This window comes from Pomacea canaliculata, linkage group LG1 (assembly GCF_003073045.1).
Source record: "Pomacea canaliculata isolate SZHN2017 linkage group LG1, ASM307304v1, whole genome shotgun sequence".
In the NCBI taxonomy this organism is placed as follows: domain Eukaryota; kingdom Metazoa; phylum Mollusca; class Gastropoda; order Architaenioglossa; family Ampullariidae; genus Pomacea; species Pomacea canaliculata.
This window is the reverse complement of record NC_037590.1, coordinates 199202-216666: the sequence shown is the minus strand read 5'-3', so window position 1 is coordinate 216666 and position 17465 is coordinate 199202. Positions and strand designations below refer to the sequence as shown.

Sequence of the window (17465 nt, the reverse complement as noted above, 5' to 3'; positions counted from 1 at the left end):
TTTTATGCATGTGTGTTTTGGGGTTTGGCAGATGAATATGGACGAAGCCCTTGCATACCAGCTGAGAACAGTATTGGAAAGACTGACCTTGTGGAGGTTTTCAGTGACTTAGGTCTGGGAAAGTACACAGACCTTTTCCAGCAGCAAGAGGTATGGGTTCTATAAGTAGACAGAAGCAGAATGTTTGAACACACTCACCTACACATGTTTACACACACACACACGCGCAAAATATCTGACTTCAACTAGACAGAGTGCTTACACACACTCACACATTAACCCTGTGTGCATGACTTAAAGAAATAACTGACGAGAACAGTGCAGTTATCACTAAAATAACAATACCTAGAGTAGTCATTGAAAGCACAAAAAGCTGTTCTAAAAAATTGTTGATTTGCATGACTTAATTATGTCCAATGATTACAAGTGTCACCTTAATATTATGATATTTATGTTTGTAGAGAAAAGTGATTACTAGTGGCATCTAATTTTTATCATCAACCTATAGCTTACAGACACATCAGCAGTAAATAGATAAACAAGGGAAGTAGATAAAGTCGATTTGACATTTAAATGTAGCCGTACTTTGCCTTGCTCAATAAAAAAAAGTCCTCACCACTATTGTTTGATGTCACCACGATTGTGCGGTGGTTCACCACTAAGATGGCATAAACATGATCTGAATACCTGTACATGTAGAGAGAACTACCTGTCTATTTGCAGACTTAAAAGCAAATTTCAGTTGACTCAGCTGAGCACACTACAATTATGTCCCAATAAGAGATAACCCTCTTCCGTTCTTATATTGCAAAGTTATAAACATCACAATGCATAAAAAGAGGTCTAAGCAGTGAGATAGCACAAATGACAGATGCTTACGTGTCAAAGGTACAGCCGTTAATGTAATCTCTATGGCTACACTTCCAACATATTTGTATTTATATAATCCTGATTCTGTAAGATGAAGTCCAACTTTGATTTACTTCTAGCATATTTATAAAACTGGTTAAATAACTTTATTTTCCTTAGATCGACCTGGCTACATTTTTAACCTTGACAGACCAGGATCTTAGGGAACTGGGAATTTCCACTTTTGGTGCTCGACGTAAAATGTTGTTGGCCATTGCTGGTCAGTCTGGATATCTTTGGTCATCATTGACTAATATGTGTGTACTTGAGAAGCTGTGGGAATGTTTAGCTGTTTTATTTATTAGTACATTAAAGTGTCTAGCTGTTCCCTGAAGTTTTGTTTGTCCTTTTGTAGTCCCAAATGACATTATCTCTCTGTCTTGTGCACAGTAAGTCACAATAGCTAATGTTGTATATATTACTGTAGTATTGGGTAGTGTATATGACATTGACAGGGTTAGTGGTAGAAAAGATCGATATACATGTCACTTAATAGATGGTGTACTTATTGATGCATAATGTATAAAAAGTGTGATATATGTGTTTTAGCAAGATACATCATTTTATTATAACAGATTCTGATAGCTGATGTGTTTATTATAACAGATAACTGACAGCTGATGTGTTTTATTAGCACAGATAACAATGACAAAGGTATGATTACAGATATGAACAAGCAACGGACTCTGCAGCAAGCTCAACCCAGTCTCTCTACCCCTACTTCCAGCACCAATACCAGCAACAACCCGTTTCAGGCAAACGGCGCCACTTCAATAATGAACCCCCGCCGCCCAGATCTTGCCAGCCTCAGTGGTCGCTGGTGACAACAACGACGACGAATTTTTTTTAAAAAGGATTTCATTTTCTTTTGACAAAAATCTTGGAACTACTTGCATGTGGACCTACTGTAACTGCAGTATCTGTGTACTGTGTGAAAATTGTGAGTGTTGCAGTATGCTCTGGATAGCTTTATGAATGACTGGAACTGAATGAATTCACAGTCACTGTTTTGTGGGTTCTGTACTTGCATGCGGACCTACTGTATCTGAAATATCTATGTACTGTGTGAGAATATGCTCTGGATGGCTTTTTGATTGACTGGAACTGAACGATTTCATGGCTGCTGTTGTGGGTTTCTGTACTTACTTTACTGTGCCATCGTCTCTAACCCTTTTTTGCTGCTGCAGAGACTGGCATTAACAAAAGGGGAAGAATTTTGTTTTGGGACTTGTATTTATGAAGCATGTTAACCCAGTGCTTTAATCTCTCTCTTTGAGACTAAGAGACACCATACAGAATGAAACTGAAAATCACAGTTGATGTGATGTGGTGTTCATTTTTCTCCAGTGATTCTCCAGTTGTCAGTCGTCTTGTCTCCAAATGAAAAGCAAATTTTGTTCAAGTATTTGCTCAAAAATTAGCCTTGAGTCCCAGTCTCTCAGCCAGCAAAATGTAAAGCAGTTTCTTGCTACTTTTTTGTTTTCTTTTATTTCTTCATGTTATGCTATTGGACATTTGCAATCCAATCCTTTTAGGAGAATTCCTGCAATGTCATTATTTCTCAGTAGCTTGTGTATCGGGAGTTAGTTTTTCTGTCGGAATAACTGTCAATGCAATTTATGCTGTGGGTAAGCAAATGAGGCCCATGAGTATAAACCCAACAGATGTTTGTACAGGACAGTCATTATCTAAAGAAAGCAGTTTGGAAATGTTTTTGATGTACAGGCTATTTTAGGACAAGTGTTTGAGAAAACTAGAAAATGCATTTGACAGCTAAACAAGGTTTTCACATTTTTACTTAGTTGGGACAATGTGGCATATTTGATCAAAGCTGCCATTCTGTTTTTGTGAGGGAGATTTATAGACAAACTTTTGTAGTTGGCTTGGCATGCAGTAAAACCTGCCATGTGCAGACCCTCTGACCAGCAAGCACCTCCTATACTAGGATGCTGTTGGTCCATGTAGATCATCTCTGATTGGCAGAAAATGTGAAACATGGATGACAACAGAAATTTTAGGGACATAGTTTGTCTCGATAACTGACAACTTTTCTTTTAGCAGTGAGACCTATTTTCAAGTAGTCAGTGCAGTAGGTTAGTTGGTGTAACATGGGGTACATATATTTTCACTCCTCATACAAGAATTTCTTGCGTATAGTTGCAGCAGTTTTGCGGCCCTATGCTCCACTGGGGGTGATTAGGAACAAGCAGATTTGCAGCAGTTTCCTGTTTTGTTTTGTTTTTTTAAGCAGAGAGGGATCATTTAATTAAGAGAAAAAAGTTCTTGGGAGTCTGCTGCTGAAAATAAAAAAATGTTTAACATAGCATGTCAAAATTAATAAGCAGTTAGACTGATCGTATAAAATCATGATAAAACAATGGATTATGGCAGCAGACCACTGATAGTGATATGGACAGATTCAGCCAAAAATTATTCCATAATAAAGATGGAAAGCAAGGTTGCTGCAACTTCCTAGACTCAAAGAAAATAAGATTTTTGATGTTATTTTTTATTTTGCACTCACACTGAAGGACACCTTTGGAGTAGCAAGATAAAAGAATTTGTCATCTGACACAAGAAACTGATATGATTGCACTTTTCTCCCACTCTTCCAAACCAAATCTTAGATTGTCCTATGTTTGCAGAGATCAGAGACCATGCCTTTGTTTCTTAAGATTTTCCTGTCATGGCTCACCAACTTTTACACGTTGCCCATTTCATCCAAGATAGTTGCTTCCATGTACTTAGTTCGTGGTAATATATATGTGAAAGCACTTGATAACCTGCTAACTTTTGTCCTTTTATTGTATTTGGCATCAAGGTGCTATAACACACTCACGTCTTATTTTAAGAGTCTGTGCTGTCTTTCATTTGGAATACAGAATCCCCCAACAAGAGGACAGCTGTCATGTAAGGACTGTGTTGAGCTGACGTAAGGCTCACTTCACATTGCAGGTTTTACTGTACATGAAACAGGGGAGCAAACCTCAGTTGTTTGTAAGAAAGTTAAGAGGTTTCTAGGTTGTCTTACAAGGACAGAGGTTTTATCTGACGTTGGAATATGTGTATCGACACTATGCATGTTGTAAGATTTACATCCATAAAGAGCTTATGCACATCTAGTTGAGATAGATCAATATCCAACACTTTTTAAGCAGATAAGATCTCTGGAAATGGGAGGAGTTAGAGTGTGTGTGCATGTGTGAAGATTTAGGGGGGATCTCCACAGTTAAGGAGAATTTAGGAGAGATTTATTTTGTTGAGTTTTTCAAAGCATTAATCTTTCATCATGGTAGGTGACTCAGCAGAACTGGTCTTTCCAGCATGATGTGAATTTTGATTCATGATATGGTGCTAGTTTTGACCACCACAGGTCAACCTGGCTCGAGCCATCCATTGACATACCTGTATCTGTCTCTTGACATACTTGTATTTGTTTTTTTGATTTACCTGCATCCGTCCATTTGCACCATTTAGCCGTCCATTATTCTTAATCATGTATTTTATAAATGTTTTACAAATCTGGTCCGTCCACCAAACAAAGTTGCCTGCATAAGGCTTGTGGCAATGCTGATGTATCATTTTAATATACATGGCTTTTTTCCATCTAGCATCAGTGACAGCTTATTTCTTTGTAAAAGTTCTTGTGGCTGACTTCAACTTGTGTGTGATGAATCTCCTTGTTGCTGACATCTTCACTGTTTGTAGGGTGTAACCTTTAACAATACTGCCATAGTTGTTTGCACCACTGAAGGTTATAAATCCCTGCATAACTTTACAGCGCATAATATTGATACTTAGCATCATTGCACCAAGATCGATAATTAACATTGCTTCATGCCTTCCATAATGTAATGTGTAACTCAACATTGAACATCATTACCTGAATGAAATAAATGACTTCATCGATGAGTTAACATGTCTTGAAGGCATCACTAGGGCTACACAGCACTCATTTGAAACATACATGCCCTACAATTTGGAAGTCCACAGTAACAGCAGAAAAGTATGAATGCAACAATTAAAAACTGTAAATAAACATGAAACAAAGAATTGGGCAAATGGGTTCTTGCCTATTATAAAAATATAAATTATGAAAAAAATGTCTTTATCCCCAAATTGCCTTCAGAGTTGACACATTATAAAGGAAGTGAGGTGCAAAAATAAAGTTAAAAAAAAAAACTTGTTAAAAACTTTTTTTTAAATGTTCTAAGGGTAAATGGTGTTTTTCCCTTAGATCTTGGGATTTTCTTTCATACACGTAGCTTAAAATATAAAAGTGTATGGGGTCGTGGAGAGTTCCAAGATCACCCTCACAATTATTTTGTAAGCATCCTTTTATTTGCTTTGCAGTTTCACCTATTTGTGTTCTCTCACCAAAAGGTCGAGAGTCGTCCCAGCGGCTATCTAGCGTACAGCTATTTGGCTGACTGAGGCGCCTTATTCTATTTCTGCAGGACATGAAACTTTAACAGCAAATATACACAGACACAGTTCAGCATGCCAGAGTTCAGCAGTTTTGTGTGTGTGGTACTTTATGACTTGATTCCCTTCTTATAGGCCAAATTAGGGGAGATGAACATTGTTTACCAGTCCTGGAGCAGCAGTTACTTATCTCCCCTAATTCAGCCTGTCAGTTCTCATACAAATAAAATAATTTTCACTACTTGTGGACTGCTGGAAATCATTTAATATTGCTCTGTCACTAGAAAGGAGTAACTTGTGAAAATTTCATACCTCTATGACAATATTAATAAGAAGTGGGTGAAAATTGATTACAATATTCCACCAAACTCAGAAAGCAAGTTAAAAGATTGTCAAGATAGCAAAAGCCAATGCTTTTAAATATAACACTTTATGTTGTAAACTTTGAGAGAAGATGCCTGATCCTGTGCAGTTCAAGAAAGGTGGAGTCAAAAATTACTCTGAGATTCCTAACAGATTAGAAAAGAGTAATGATAGATCCAGAGGAAGTGATGTGGACAGAGGCAGATGCTGAAGTAAATGCTCAGAGGCTATCAGGATAACTTCAGTTTTCTTTTCCCTTCATGAGCTTTAATTTGTTGTCAACATCCAGTATTTGACAGAATAAGGAGTTGGCTGAGTGCAGATGAACAGTATGAAATTGGTAAGCTAGATGTTAAGAGCTGAGTGGCAGGGTGCATGTTGTACTGCAGGCCAAAATGGTGGGTCACAAGACCAAGTGGCTGGACACATGAAGTAAACAGGAGACCAAGGGACTGAATCCTGGGACATCATACTGCACAGCAGCAGGTTTTGATGTGAAGCCATGGCCACCAACAGACGGGGTGTGAGCGTACACAGCACTAATACACATGCGATGTCCACACACGTTCTTTCAACAAGAGACAACAACCTGTCAATGGGCTTCTCTTTTGCTTGCTATTAACGCCCATGTGATTCTGCCTGTTTTGTTTCTTCTTTCAAAACTGACCTTCCTGACCTCAGATCACAAGATGCCAAAAACAAAACAAAAAACACACTGGTCGCAATACACAATATAACAAATTTTCTCCAGTTTAACCAAACAAGGAGTAAACGAATTCAGAAAACACAGTTGACAGTGAGGGATTTGTATCCGTTAACCAGTTATCACAAATCAGTTTGTGTTGGAAAACCGCACTACTCTTGTGCACACCTGCAATTACTCCAAACTCACGCTGGCACCTGTTCTACTCAGTACTGGGACATGCTCAGCCACTAATACACGTTACTCCTAGATCTGAAGAATTTTGCTGGGGTAGGAGAGAGAAACACAATCTCCTCGTCGTACGCGGTCTGGGGAGAGCGCTACGGTCGTCCCAGCCAACGACGCCAGTCACACCAATCCGTCACTCTCACGACGCCAAACGCCCCTGGGATGGGTCCGCAAGAAAGGGAATACACTCGGGCTCGCCACCAAATCTGGATACTCCACAGTAGTTCGTTCCACAACAGTTCCTGTAAACTTATTTCTTTATTTTGTAACCAACACGTCCGTCCCTGATGCTGTGTAGGTGTGAGCCGGTCGTACAAGAACACAAGATGGAATAGCCGCATAACAGGTTTTATTCAGAGTTTCATTCGGCGGCTGGTCTGCCATCTCTCCACTCACTTCCAAACTCAAGCAGCTTCTCTCAAGTGTAAAGCTACACTACTTAGCCTATCCTTGTCGAACATTCCAGAACCATTCTCCCTTTCGCCCCCATGGTCTCGTCACGACTTTTCCCTGCTCACGTGGCGCCAGTGGTCATCCCCACCCCGCCGTCTGTTCTCCCCAAGTGGCTCAACCATCTGTGGCTAACGGCGTCTAACTTTGCATTCTTCAGCACATGGCAAAGCGGGTTGTTGTCGCTAACTACGGTGATGCGGGAGCCTTAGATGTAGTCATGAAATTTCTCCGTCGAGGCCCATGTAAGAGCGAGAAATTCTCGCTTGTGCGCGGGGTAGTTCACTGTTTTGGGGACAGGCCAACTGGTCAGAGCCTCGATCTTTTCAGGGTCTGGCCTAATGCCTTCTGCGGAGATGAGGTATCCTAGGTGTCTAATCTCTGTGGTGGCAAAAATACATTTATCGGGGTCAAGTTTCAGTTGAAAACTACGCAACCTCTCCAGAGCTCTAATTGTTCTATCTTCTAGCTGCTGGAGGTTAGTGGCATGTACTAAAATTTATTGAGCGTTTCAATGACGTCTATTGATCTATTTGAATGAGCCTATCGATGTTCAGTGCTACTTTAGTATGAACACTTCTTTTTGTGTACACTACTATTTTTCAAGTTTATCTTGTGTGTGCCATGTTGCAAAGTACATGCATGAATAAGACTAGCAATGTGCATCACAGGTCAAGATGATAACAGGGTGAGCCTGCACACAAAACACAAACTTGATTGTTGTCCTTCAGTCATTTTATACATTTATCTTTACTACTGTAATCAGCACACAAAACACAAGTATACAAACTTGATGTGTTGTCTTCCAGTCTCCAATCATTTTATACATGTATCATCTTTACTACTGGGTTTCATGCAGAAATATGTAAAATTCTCCTGTCTTATTCATGAGAGGTATGATGGAGGTGTCAATGAAGTACCTTCAATCCATGGTCAGGTACATGTGAAATGATATCTCCTTCACCACTAATTCAACACAGATTTGTGTGCTGCTCTCGACATGTGCAGGGAGAATGTATGGGAAGATGCATGCATGTTCATCCCTAAAACTGAATAAGACAAATTAAAGAGGTTACATCTCACAAATCTGATAAAGTCATAACATTTTCATTGTTGTTTCCAATCAAGTACTCTGATTACTGAGTGTCATAGGACAGCTCAGCACCCACCACTCTCTTTCAAGTCATAATAATCAGCCACAACAGCCCTAGAGACTGTCTGCCTGGCACACAGCAGTAACGCGGGCCATTAAAGGTCGAAAGTCACAAAGAAGATTGTCCACAAAGTGCTGCTGGAACTGGTGGCTGAGTGCCAGAAGATCTGGCTGGTGGTCACAATCTGGAATGTTGAGCAGCTGGTAAAACAGCTTCTTCCACAAGTCAACCTTCCATTTCCTGCAACATAGCATAAATGATAAAATAATAGCTCAAGTCTAAGACTGCAGCAAAATTGCACTTGTTTGAGTTTTATGCCATGCCAGCAACTATGGCTACATCACAGCGAGAGAAGGTAATAATAGGTTAAAAGGGTGGAAAACAAGACCCTTTGGTGTTACAATAACACCTTTAACAATAAAAACCAACATAAGGAAAAGGGATAAAGTAAAAGGGTAGGTAATATGTTAAAATGGACCTGTGGCCCAAAAAGGCGCCATTAAGCCAGAACCTTAAACCAGAATCTGACACAACATAAAAACATTAACAAGGAATAAAAGAGCCACCTGTAAAAAAATTGCTGGCAGGTACTCTGGACATCAGGACAAGTAGTTAAAGAATGTACAACAGTAAAATCCCTGGTACCAAGGACAATGACAATGCTTTATTTACAAGAGGTAAAATAAGCAAGAAAATACTTTTTTCCATTTAGCCCTCGCCCTTTACAGGGAAGAAAATTAACTACGTAAATGAAGTAATTAAGAATTATAGAATAGTTTGTTGTAAACATAAAGGAAGGTGGGTATGTACAAAAAGGACAAACTGATAAAGATTCACCTGGGAAAAGGTGGAACTGTGGGGCATATGTTACATCCTAAGTCTACTAAGTACTACCTCCTCCTGCTGTCCAGAATGACATAGAGGTGGGGGGTCAGAAAGACAGGAAAGGATGGCCTGCAACTTATTCAGGCCCAGTGTCCCAGTGACAATGACCATTACCAAAGAGACTGAGCATAGGCTGAGAAGATAACACCAGTGACTGGAATTGACCAGGAGACTGGCAAGCAGCCTTAGAACATTGCCTGAGATACCAGCATGACAAGGGGCCCAAAAGAAGACAACGTACTTGTTGTGACAAAAAGAGCTGCATGAATTGTATGGAGCGGGACCATAAGAGGGTGATCAAAATGACTGGAAAGAAGAGATTGGAGAGCAGATGGTGAGCATGAAATGATTTAGAAGTTTTGTTCCAAGATAGCAAGATGAAGTTTCACAGAAAAGATACAGCGACCAACTGTTAGTTGGGATGAAGATCCCTGTTGTGGCTGGGATGAAACTGCTGCCACAGCTACAGGTGTACCCATTTGAAACTTTGGAGCCATCTGCAAAGATAGAATAGAATGCAGGATAGTTGGAAAAGAGTTTCCTGCAAGTGTTGAAGAAAAATGAGGTCACTGGTGTCATCTGTTGTAAATGTTGTACAAGGTGTGTCTGAAAAGTAACAATGGTGTCACAAACAATTTATTTCAATTCCAAATAACAAACATGGTTTTCCATTCAAAGCAATCCCACTTGAGTTTACTGTTTACAGTACCTATATCCCTTCATCCATGGCTTTATACGTTCTACTCTTGTACTTCATTTTTATGTTGTTCAGCGTGCCTATATGTATTTCGCTTTCCACTGTTATCTTTCACTTTTCATTACTGGTCAGCGCAGAGAGTGCGATCTATCTTGATTGTGATGCTGCACATTACAAATAAACATTATTATAATTAATGCGCCTGTACATCCTTCTCTGCCATGCTCCTGTGCACTGCTTGAAGGATTCTTCTCGGATGCCCATCAGCTCCATCGTTCTGGCCCTCTTAATGGCCTCCATGTCTTCAAAATGGGTTCCCTTTATAATCCCCTCAAGGAAAAGAAAAACATTACAAGGCGCATGGTCAGGTAAATAGGGAGGTTGTTCCAGTAAGGAAATGTTCTTCTTGGCCAGGAAATGATGGATGCTCAGGGCACTGTGAGCAACTGCATAGTTGTAGTACAAAAATACCTGCAGGTGTCTGGGACTAAGGCAAAGTGTTTCCCAATTGGCTGCCATTGTTAACTTACCGCTGGAAGCTGCTAGTGATGTACCAGTGGCCCTGAGAGGAGTAAACCTTCATGTACTGTCCAAAAATTAACACATGCAGTGAGCCCACAAGCCCAAACATGTCTGTCTGCAAACACAAAAGTATAAATATTTTGGTTAACAATATGACTTCAGAAGCTATGAAACAGAATTCTAAATCAATAAGCAGGAATCCATCTCATGCGAAGAAAACTAAAACAACAGCAGAGCTGGCTACCCAGAAAGCAGGATTTAACTCAGTTCTGATATTTAGCCAACTAGAAGCTGAAAAGTTGTCTTTGCACAAAAAAGCAAGTTGTGAGAGATGGTGGTGTTTTTTAAATACACAACAGTGAAAGGAAGCAGCCTAGTAACACATAATAAATGTAAGGGTACAGAAGGTCTGATCTTTTCGTTTGTTTGATGAATCAACACTGACAGCATGAATGATTAATGATACAGAACTAAGTCAACATCTATATAGTTACCAATACTACTACTTTTGGTGACAATACTGACAGCCTTATTATGATACAGCCCTTTGTCAATTACCATATATTGTTACCACTAATACTATTTCTGGTGACAAGATCTTGTGCACCACACACACATGCTGTATTTAAGATTTAAATTATTGTAATTCTATGATTGGGACAAGGTTCTAGGTGTTTAATACCATGTCTACTAATGAAAACGATACAATGAGATCTTGCCTATGCACATGTTAAATACTTGTGACATGGTTGTATGTTTGATGAATTTGGTGGAAGTTTCTTTGTGACAGACATGTCATGCAGAGCATCTTGCACTGGCATACCTGAAATGTCCATGGTCGGTCGGTCATCATCTCGATACACTGGAAGCCTGAAGTCTTTACTTTGGCCAGGAAAGTGGTGCCAGGAGGGTAAAGGGACATGTCAATAGCTTGTCCAAAATCTACAAGCCGCAGCACCTGAGTCTGATGACCAAACACTTTGTCTATATCACTTCCCTTATTTACCTGGGGACTGAAAATAAAAATAACAAACTCAGTTTTTTTCAAACATAAGAGATCAACTATGGCAAAGTAAACATTTATGAATGTACAGTGGATACACACAGCGAAACATACTGTTCTGGCTATAAACAATCTGTAAAATTCCTTCTACAGACTTACTGTCTTTTAGGGGATTATTAAATTATATATATTTTACATTGAAGTAATGGAAACAAGCTGTAGGAGGTAAGCGACACATTGTATGTCTACTTTCATGTGATTGTGGTTTATGAAGATTGTTAATATATTGCGATCATTTTCATGGAATAATGTTTCAGTTTACTTTATTTCTTGCTGCTCCCTCGAGGAGCATAGGGTCACAACAACTCCTAGCCAGTGGACCCGGTATAGGGCAGCCCCTTCAGTTGGGTCCAGGTGGTTTCTATGTCATTTGCCTCGCTCTCTACTGTTCTTTTCCAAGTCTGCTTTGGTCTCCCAACTCTCCTCTTACCCTGAGGGTTCCTGCCTGGCAATGGTGTCAGCTGGTTTGCGCAGGGTGTGTCCTGTCCAGCCACATTGCACTTTTTGATGTCCTGGCTAGTGGCCTTCTGGTTGGTTCTTTACCACAGGCTGCTGTTGGAGATCTTTACAGGCCATCTTATTCCAGAATATGGTGTACGCATTGGTTGGTAAAGGTCTGGAGCTTGTTGATGATGGTATTTGTCACTCTCCAGGTTTCAGAACCATACAGTAGGACTGCTTTCACATTGAGCATTATCCTTCTCACTTTGTCATCAACCATCAAAAATGACAAGCAACTATATTGCTCAACCTTTCTTACTATGACTTGACTGCCATCAGCACCAGAGACCTGTATTCTTGACATCAAAAAGTGGATGAAACCAAGCAATGCTAAAACAGCTCTCCTATGTATGCAGAGGAAATCGTGATCCTTGAGTATCAGCCAACATAAAACCATCAAAGTAGATGTGAACTCCATGACTGTGATATCACTTCTACCTGTGCTCTTGCTCTCTCAAAGCTTCAGCCCATCTGCCAACCTGTGAAAGTACATTTCACCTGCATGTCTCTACTTCAAGCACAAAACCATGGCTCAGTGACCCACTTCCAACTAATGTGCTCTGATATAATTTCTTTGCAGGCTCCTGCCCTGTCTATTCTGCTAGAAATTTCTAGTATCTTTTCCTGTCAACAAGTCTTGCAATTTTAGCTACCCTGTAGTGCAGACCTGGGCAAGGGGCGGCCTGCGGGCCAGATCCGGCCCGCCTCCTATCTCTGACTGGCCCGCCCGCTGGCGAAGGGATAGTATATATACTATATATACAGTATTGGGTAAAACTTAATTATAGCTATATTAGTCCGGCCCTCTAAAACCATCCCAATTTCTCATGCGGCCCCTTGGTAAAATTAACTGCCCACCCCTGCTGTAGTGGAACTAGCCCTATTTACATGTCATTTAACAATCATTGAAACATTCAACCATAATCTAAAATGCATATTGTCCATGAGTACTACTCTTAAAAACAGTCTAAGTACAGCTGGCTGATTCAGTAATCCTCTTAGGTCTCAAACATTTATTTTTGTCTTGCGTCTGTATGTTACTCTAACTCATTTAGTGTTTCAGTGACTGCAGAATTTTTGTCTCTGGTTGTCTCTTTGATTATTATTTACATACTTTGTCTCAAGCAAAAGTACATGCCATATATAGGCATGATGCTGCGCTGTGTAAATCTATTATTGTTACTGCTACTTGCCCTCTGGGATAGAGTTGTATCTTACACATAACCAGAACAAGAAATGCTAGTCTTTTCAACTAGTCTATACTTAAACCAGGGCTTCTGCTTATGCAAAAAATTGCGTACAGTACGCATTAAAAGTTCAGAGGACCCCTTCAATTTTTGTCAATGGGGTCCCAGGGGACCCCTTCAAATTTGGGCGAAGATACAAAATTGGGTAAGGTGTAGTGTCTGACATCGTAGCCCAATCTATTGTTGTCGTCTGCTACATGGTGAGAGTAACTTCCCTTGCACTGAGTTTTTTTTTTTCCCTTACCGGGAAGAGTTCCATTAACAAATTTCCAAGATGTCGTTGACAGCGTGGTTAAAATCATCGTCTCAGAAACAGAAAGAAAGTGAGCACACCAAGTACAGTGAGCATAAGCTCATTACAGATGCTTGCACAGACTTCATGGCACAGAAATCTCGCCGTTTCTGACTAGACATTACAGTGCTTTGTGTGCCTGAAAGGCAGTTGAACAAAGGATGTTGATTTGTTGATTTTTTTCACATTGTAAAGGGACCCTTAGAGTTAGCCTGGGACCCCTTAGAAATCTTTAGAAGGGGTCCCTGGGACCCCAAAGAATTTAGCCTTAGCAGAAGCCCTGACTTTAACTACAATAAATACAATTTATTGGAATAGTTATCAAGTTATCAATGGTTTTGCTTTCAGTCAAGTTCATTTTCAAGTGCATTTGTTACAGAGGTTATGTAATGTTTTACCGCACATCATAGTAACTTATATAGCAGAATTCCAGATTTTGATATGATCAAACATTTTCTCTCAGATCTAACTCAAGTTTAAATAAACAAAATGTGTGATCAAGTACGATTAATTTTATATATCTAAAGTGAAACCATGCCATAGTTAATATGATCAAGTACTATTAACGTTGCTGTAGTTTTTAAGTTCAGTGTGCTCTGTAACATGAATAATGTCTTTGCCTGTCACTTTTTGATTATCTTCCCAAAAGAAAAACAACAAATTTTCTTTGACACTGCACCAGTAATAAATTTCAAGAGATGTTTTGCAAATGGCTTGTGGGAGAAAAAGACGTTAATTTTACTGTGCTATGCAAGTACACAGAAGACAAAATAAGAAAACATTTCTTACAGTTGTAGAAGAAGAATATTGTCAGGCTTGATGTCTCCATGGATAATGTTACAGCGGTGGAGCCCATGCACAATGTTTAACAGCTGCACTGCCAAAAATGCAGCTAGTGGTTCAAGGTCAGCCAACAGCTTTTTGTCTTGTTTCAGCGAGTTGGCAAGTGTCTGCTCAACAGGTAAAAATGACATGACCAATCCCAATATAACCAGCACAAGCTTACAACTTACTACAGAGTCCTGGGGTTGTAGTTATGAGAGTAAGTCGTTTCCCCAGGACAAAATGGGAACTCAAGGAAAAGAATCTTAGTTTCAAAATTATAAAGTGGTTTTCAGATCTCTCAGACACTGCTTTGTGTTTCTTTATCCTATGGCACCTTTGCCTTCAGTTTATAACTACAGCTGCAGGGGTAACACAACTTCTGTGGGGTCTAAGCACTGCTTAATAATTCTGGAAAGAAGATGCTTTTCTTTGAGTTCCCAATGTTGCCCCAGGCAACGACTTGTCGCTTCATGACTACTACCCCAGGACACCAGATCAAACAGCAATTCATCACAAAGTTGACAGATCAGAACTAAAGTTGTTTTGCTTAGGACAGATTTATGCTTGACAGATATAGCGATCTTTAGGTACAGCAACATCTCGTGCTAGTAATTAACACTCACTACTAGTAACAATGAAACTTTATTGTTAGTAATCTGTTGTGACACTAGTCACAGACCTTTTACCACCTATTCCTGCATGCACCAACAATGTATAGGTCAAGACAATAGAAAAACTGGGGCTCAAGGAAAGTGAAACAACAGAGATATGACCACTAACCAGCAAAGAGCCGAGGGGACATAGTTCGCTCACAAGACAACTTCCATCGTCATAGAAGTAGCCATGGGTTATCTCCTGCAGTGAAGGTCGCTAAAACGATAATAATATCCATTATCACAGCATTTCAACCAGCAGTCAATTTTAACTAGGGCTTACTCAGACTAAAATAAATCTTATAATATATATGTGTATTTTTTCAGAATCAACATTATATGACCTGTAACACTTTGAAATGACAAAATCTTAGAAATAAAAACAATGCCATATCTGACCGACAAGAGTAAATCAGTTTCATGCATGACAAGTTGATAAGCTATGATATAGGTACCTGTACGTGTTATATACTTGTCATACATGCTTGTACATGCTATGCAGTCAACTCTCAGTTAACCAGCATCCATAGAGATTGGTAGATGTCAGATGGTTTCTTCTGAGTTACTAATAAAATGAGACCTAATACTATGCTACACCATGAACTCTGTACTAACTTCATATTAATATTTCAATACATAATTAAAAGCAAATTAAGACAAAAACAACTTCATGTAACAGATTTATTATAAAAACAATTTTAATTAAAACAGGATTCAATAAACTTTTCAATTTAATGAACTTTACTAACACAGCTTTTTCAACTCAATGTCACTTCAAAAAAATCCCCACAATTCCAGGGATGGACCAGCTTAGACACCCAACCAGAGAAAGGCTGAGAATTACCATCAAGGTGAGCCATTGGGAGCAATACCCAGGCTGTTGGCAGTGAGGAATAAAAATTTAACAATGGTAGTATAATTACACTGTCTTGTCAAGTTGGAGAGAGAGGAAACAAAGAAGCTGAGTAAGCTTTGGGCATGTGCTAATAAGAATGGCTTTGGTTTTATTGTCATTAAGTTGAGGTTTGTTATAATTCAGTTTCTGATGTCCTTGTAGGAGGTGGATGTTTGAATCAACAGCATCTGTATGTTGCCAGGTGTGTCACTGTCTGAAGATGAGAATCAAATAGGTAGAGCTGGTGCTTGAGGTGATGGAAAGAAAATGATAGCTGACAAAATAACAAAAAACAAAAGAAAAAAGAGGCGTAAAGAGTGAAAAGAAATGGCCAAGTGGACCCTTGAACACTGAAGGGTCAAACTGAAAGTCACTGATGAGAACAGTCTGTAAAGAACCAAAAGAGAATCTTGTCATTGATAATGACGGAGTCTGTAAAGGGTGGAATGGTCAATGTTATCAAAAAACAGTTGAACCATCCAGGAGAGTGAGTAGGGCGATTAAAGTAGCTGGACAGATTCTGACGAAGCCCTAACATCAGGTTTACTACAAAGTACAATCTATTACAAAGTCTTTTAGTTTCTGTGTTATGTAAGGTTTGAACTTAAATAGGTTGTTAATAAAAAGTGTTGAAAAACAGTCCTTTGTAAAGGTTTGAATTAAAAAAAAAAAAAAAAAAACAGGTTGGAAATTGGACAAAAATGTTTATGTTGATTGGGTGGAGAAAACAGAAGGTAGATCTTTATGATTGTATTTAGTTACCAACTGTCTTTCTGAAACAACCGTCACACACTAGTCCCTGTCAGACTAAAACATGACATGCTACCATAGTCATAGAGCTATCTTTCTCACAAAAGTAAATGTCACAGACCTAAACTTGACATGTGTCACGGACCAGTCTATTAGGAACAGGAGGTTGTTGCCCCTGTCTTTTGTTTTCTTAAAGATTATTGCCCTTACCTTACATATATGAGTGTGTTGGTTGCGTCGCGGTTTCACGTCAGAACCCGACGTCATTTTATGACGTAATTTTAGTTTGGAGGAGAGTGAAAATTATTTGGAAGAGAGGAGACGGCTGTGAGCAGGGAAGAGAGGCGGACGTAAAGTGTGTGTGGTGTTCGCTTCGGATATTGTGTGTGTGTCGATCCCTGCGGGTTTATCTGTGGTGCCAGCTTTGGATCATGTGTTGATCCCCAAGCATATATTTGTGGTGCCAGCCCTGGATCATGTGTTGATCCCCAGGAATATATTTGTGGTGCCAGCTTTGGGTCATGTGTTGACTCCAGCAACTATATTCTGAGTCGTCTGTTAGGTGTCTGCTGAGTCAGCACCTATTATTAGTAAGCTGCGGAACGTGTATGTGATTACCTCTGAACGTTTGTGTGTGTGTGGATATTAGTCAAGTGTGGGCAGGACTGCACCACTGTTGGACAAGGGACAGAGAGGATTTTACGCAGACGCTACAATTGAGGATGTGAGTAACTAAGACTCTAATGAATTATTCAGAAACATACAACAGTTCGTAGTATGTTGAAATAGACATGTGTATGTCGTCTTGGTGACATGAAGAGAACTATTGGAGCAGCCTGTGCGCTGTAGTATTTCCGGAATTGAAAGATATTTGACGTATATCTTATAATTTAGAAGCGAACT

The 17465-nt window shown here is 39.6% G+C and overlaps 2 protein-coding genes and 1 long non-coding RNA gene across 4 annotated transcripts in view; 2 read left to right on the top strand and 1 right to left on the bottom strand.

The window, feature by feature from the left end:
- Nucleotides 1-5091, top strand: part of LOC112560186 (protein bicaudal C homolog 1-like) — a 54193-nt gene extending 49102 nt beyond the window's left edge. For both annotated transcript variants that reach the window (XM_025231830.1, XM_025231839.1), the window contains 3 exons: nt 32-150; nt 1030-1129; nt 1576-5091. In XM_025231830.1, the coding sequence (XP_025087615.1) occupies nt 32-150; nt 1030-1129; nt 1576-1733 (377 nt within the window). In that variant the 3' untranslated portion in view covers nt 1734-5091. The remainder of the gene's footprint in view (nt 1-31; nt 151-1029; nt 1130-1575) is intronic.
- A 1872-nt stretch (nt 5092-6963) lies between these two features.
- The window catches only part of LOC112560179 (mitotic checkpoint serine/threonine-protein kinase BUB1-like), a 41049-nt gene continuing 30547 nt past the window's right edge, over nt 6964-17465 (bottom strand). Inside the window, exons 19-23 of the mRNA XM_025231817.1 lie at nt 15045-15134; nt 14229-14389; nt 11160-11349; nt 10345-10451; nt 6964-8472 (exon numbers count right to left, since the gene is read on the bottom strand). Of these exons, the coding sequence (XP_025087602.1) occupies nt 8286-8472; nt 10345-10451; nt 11160-11349; nt 14229-14389; nt 15045-15134 (735 nt within the window). The 3' untranslated portion in view covers nt 6964-8285. The remainder of the gene's footprint in view (nt 8473-10344; nt 10452-11159; nt 11350-14228; nt 14390-15044; nt 15135-17465) is intronic.
- On the top strand, nt 15170-16492 carry LOC112560200. The gene is made up of 2 exons (XR_003098492.1): nt 15170-16382; nt 16453-16492. It is a non-coding gene; the product is annotated as an uncharacterized LOC112560200 (long non-coding RNA).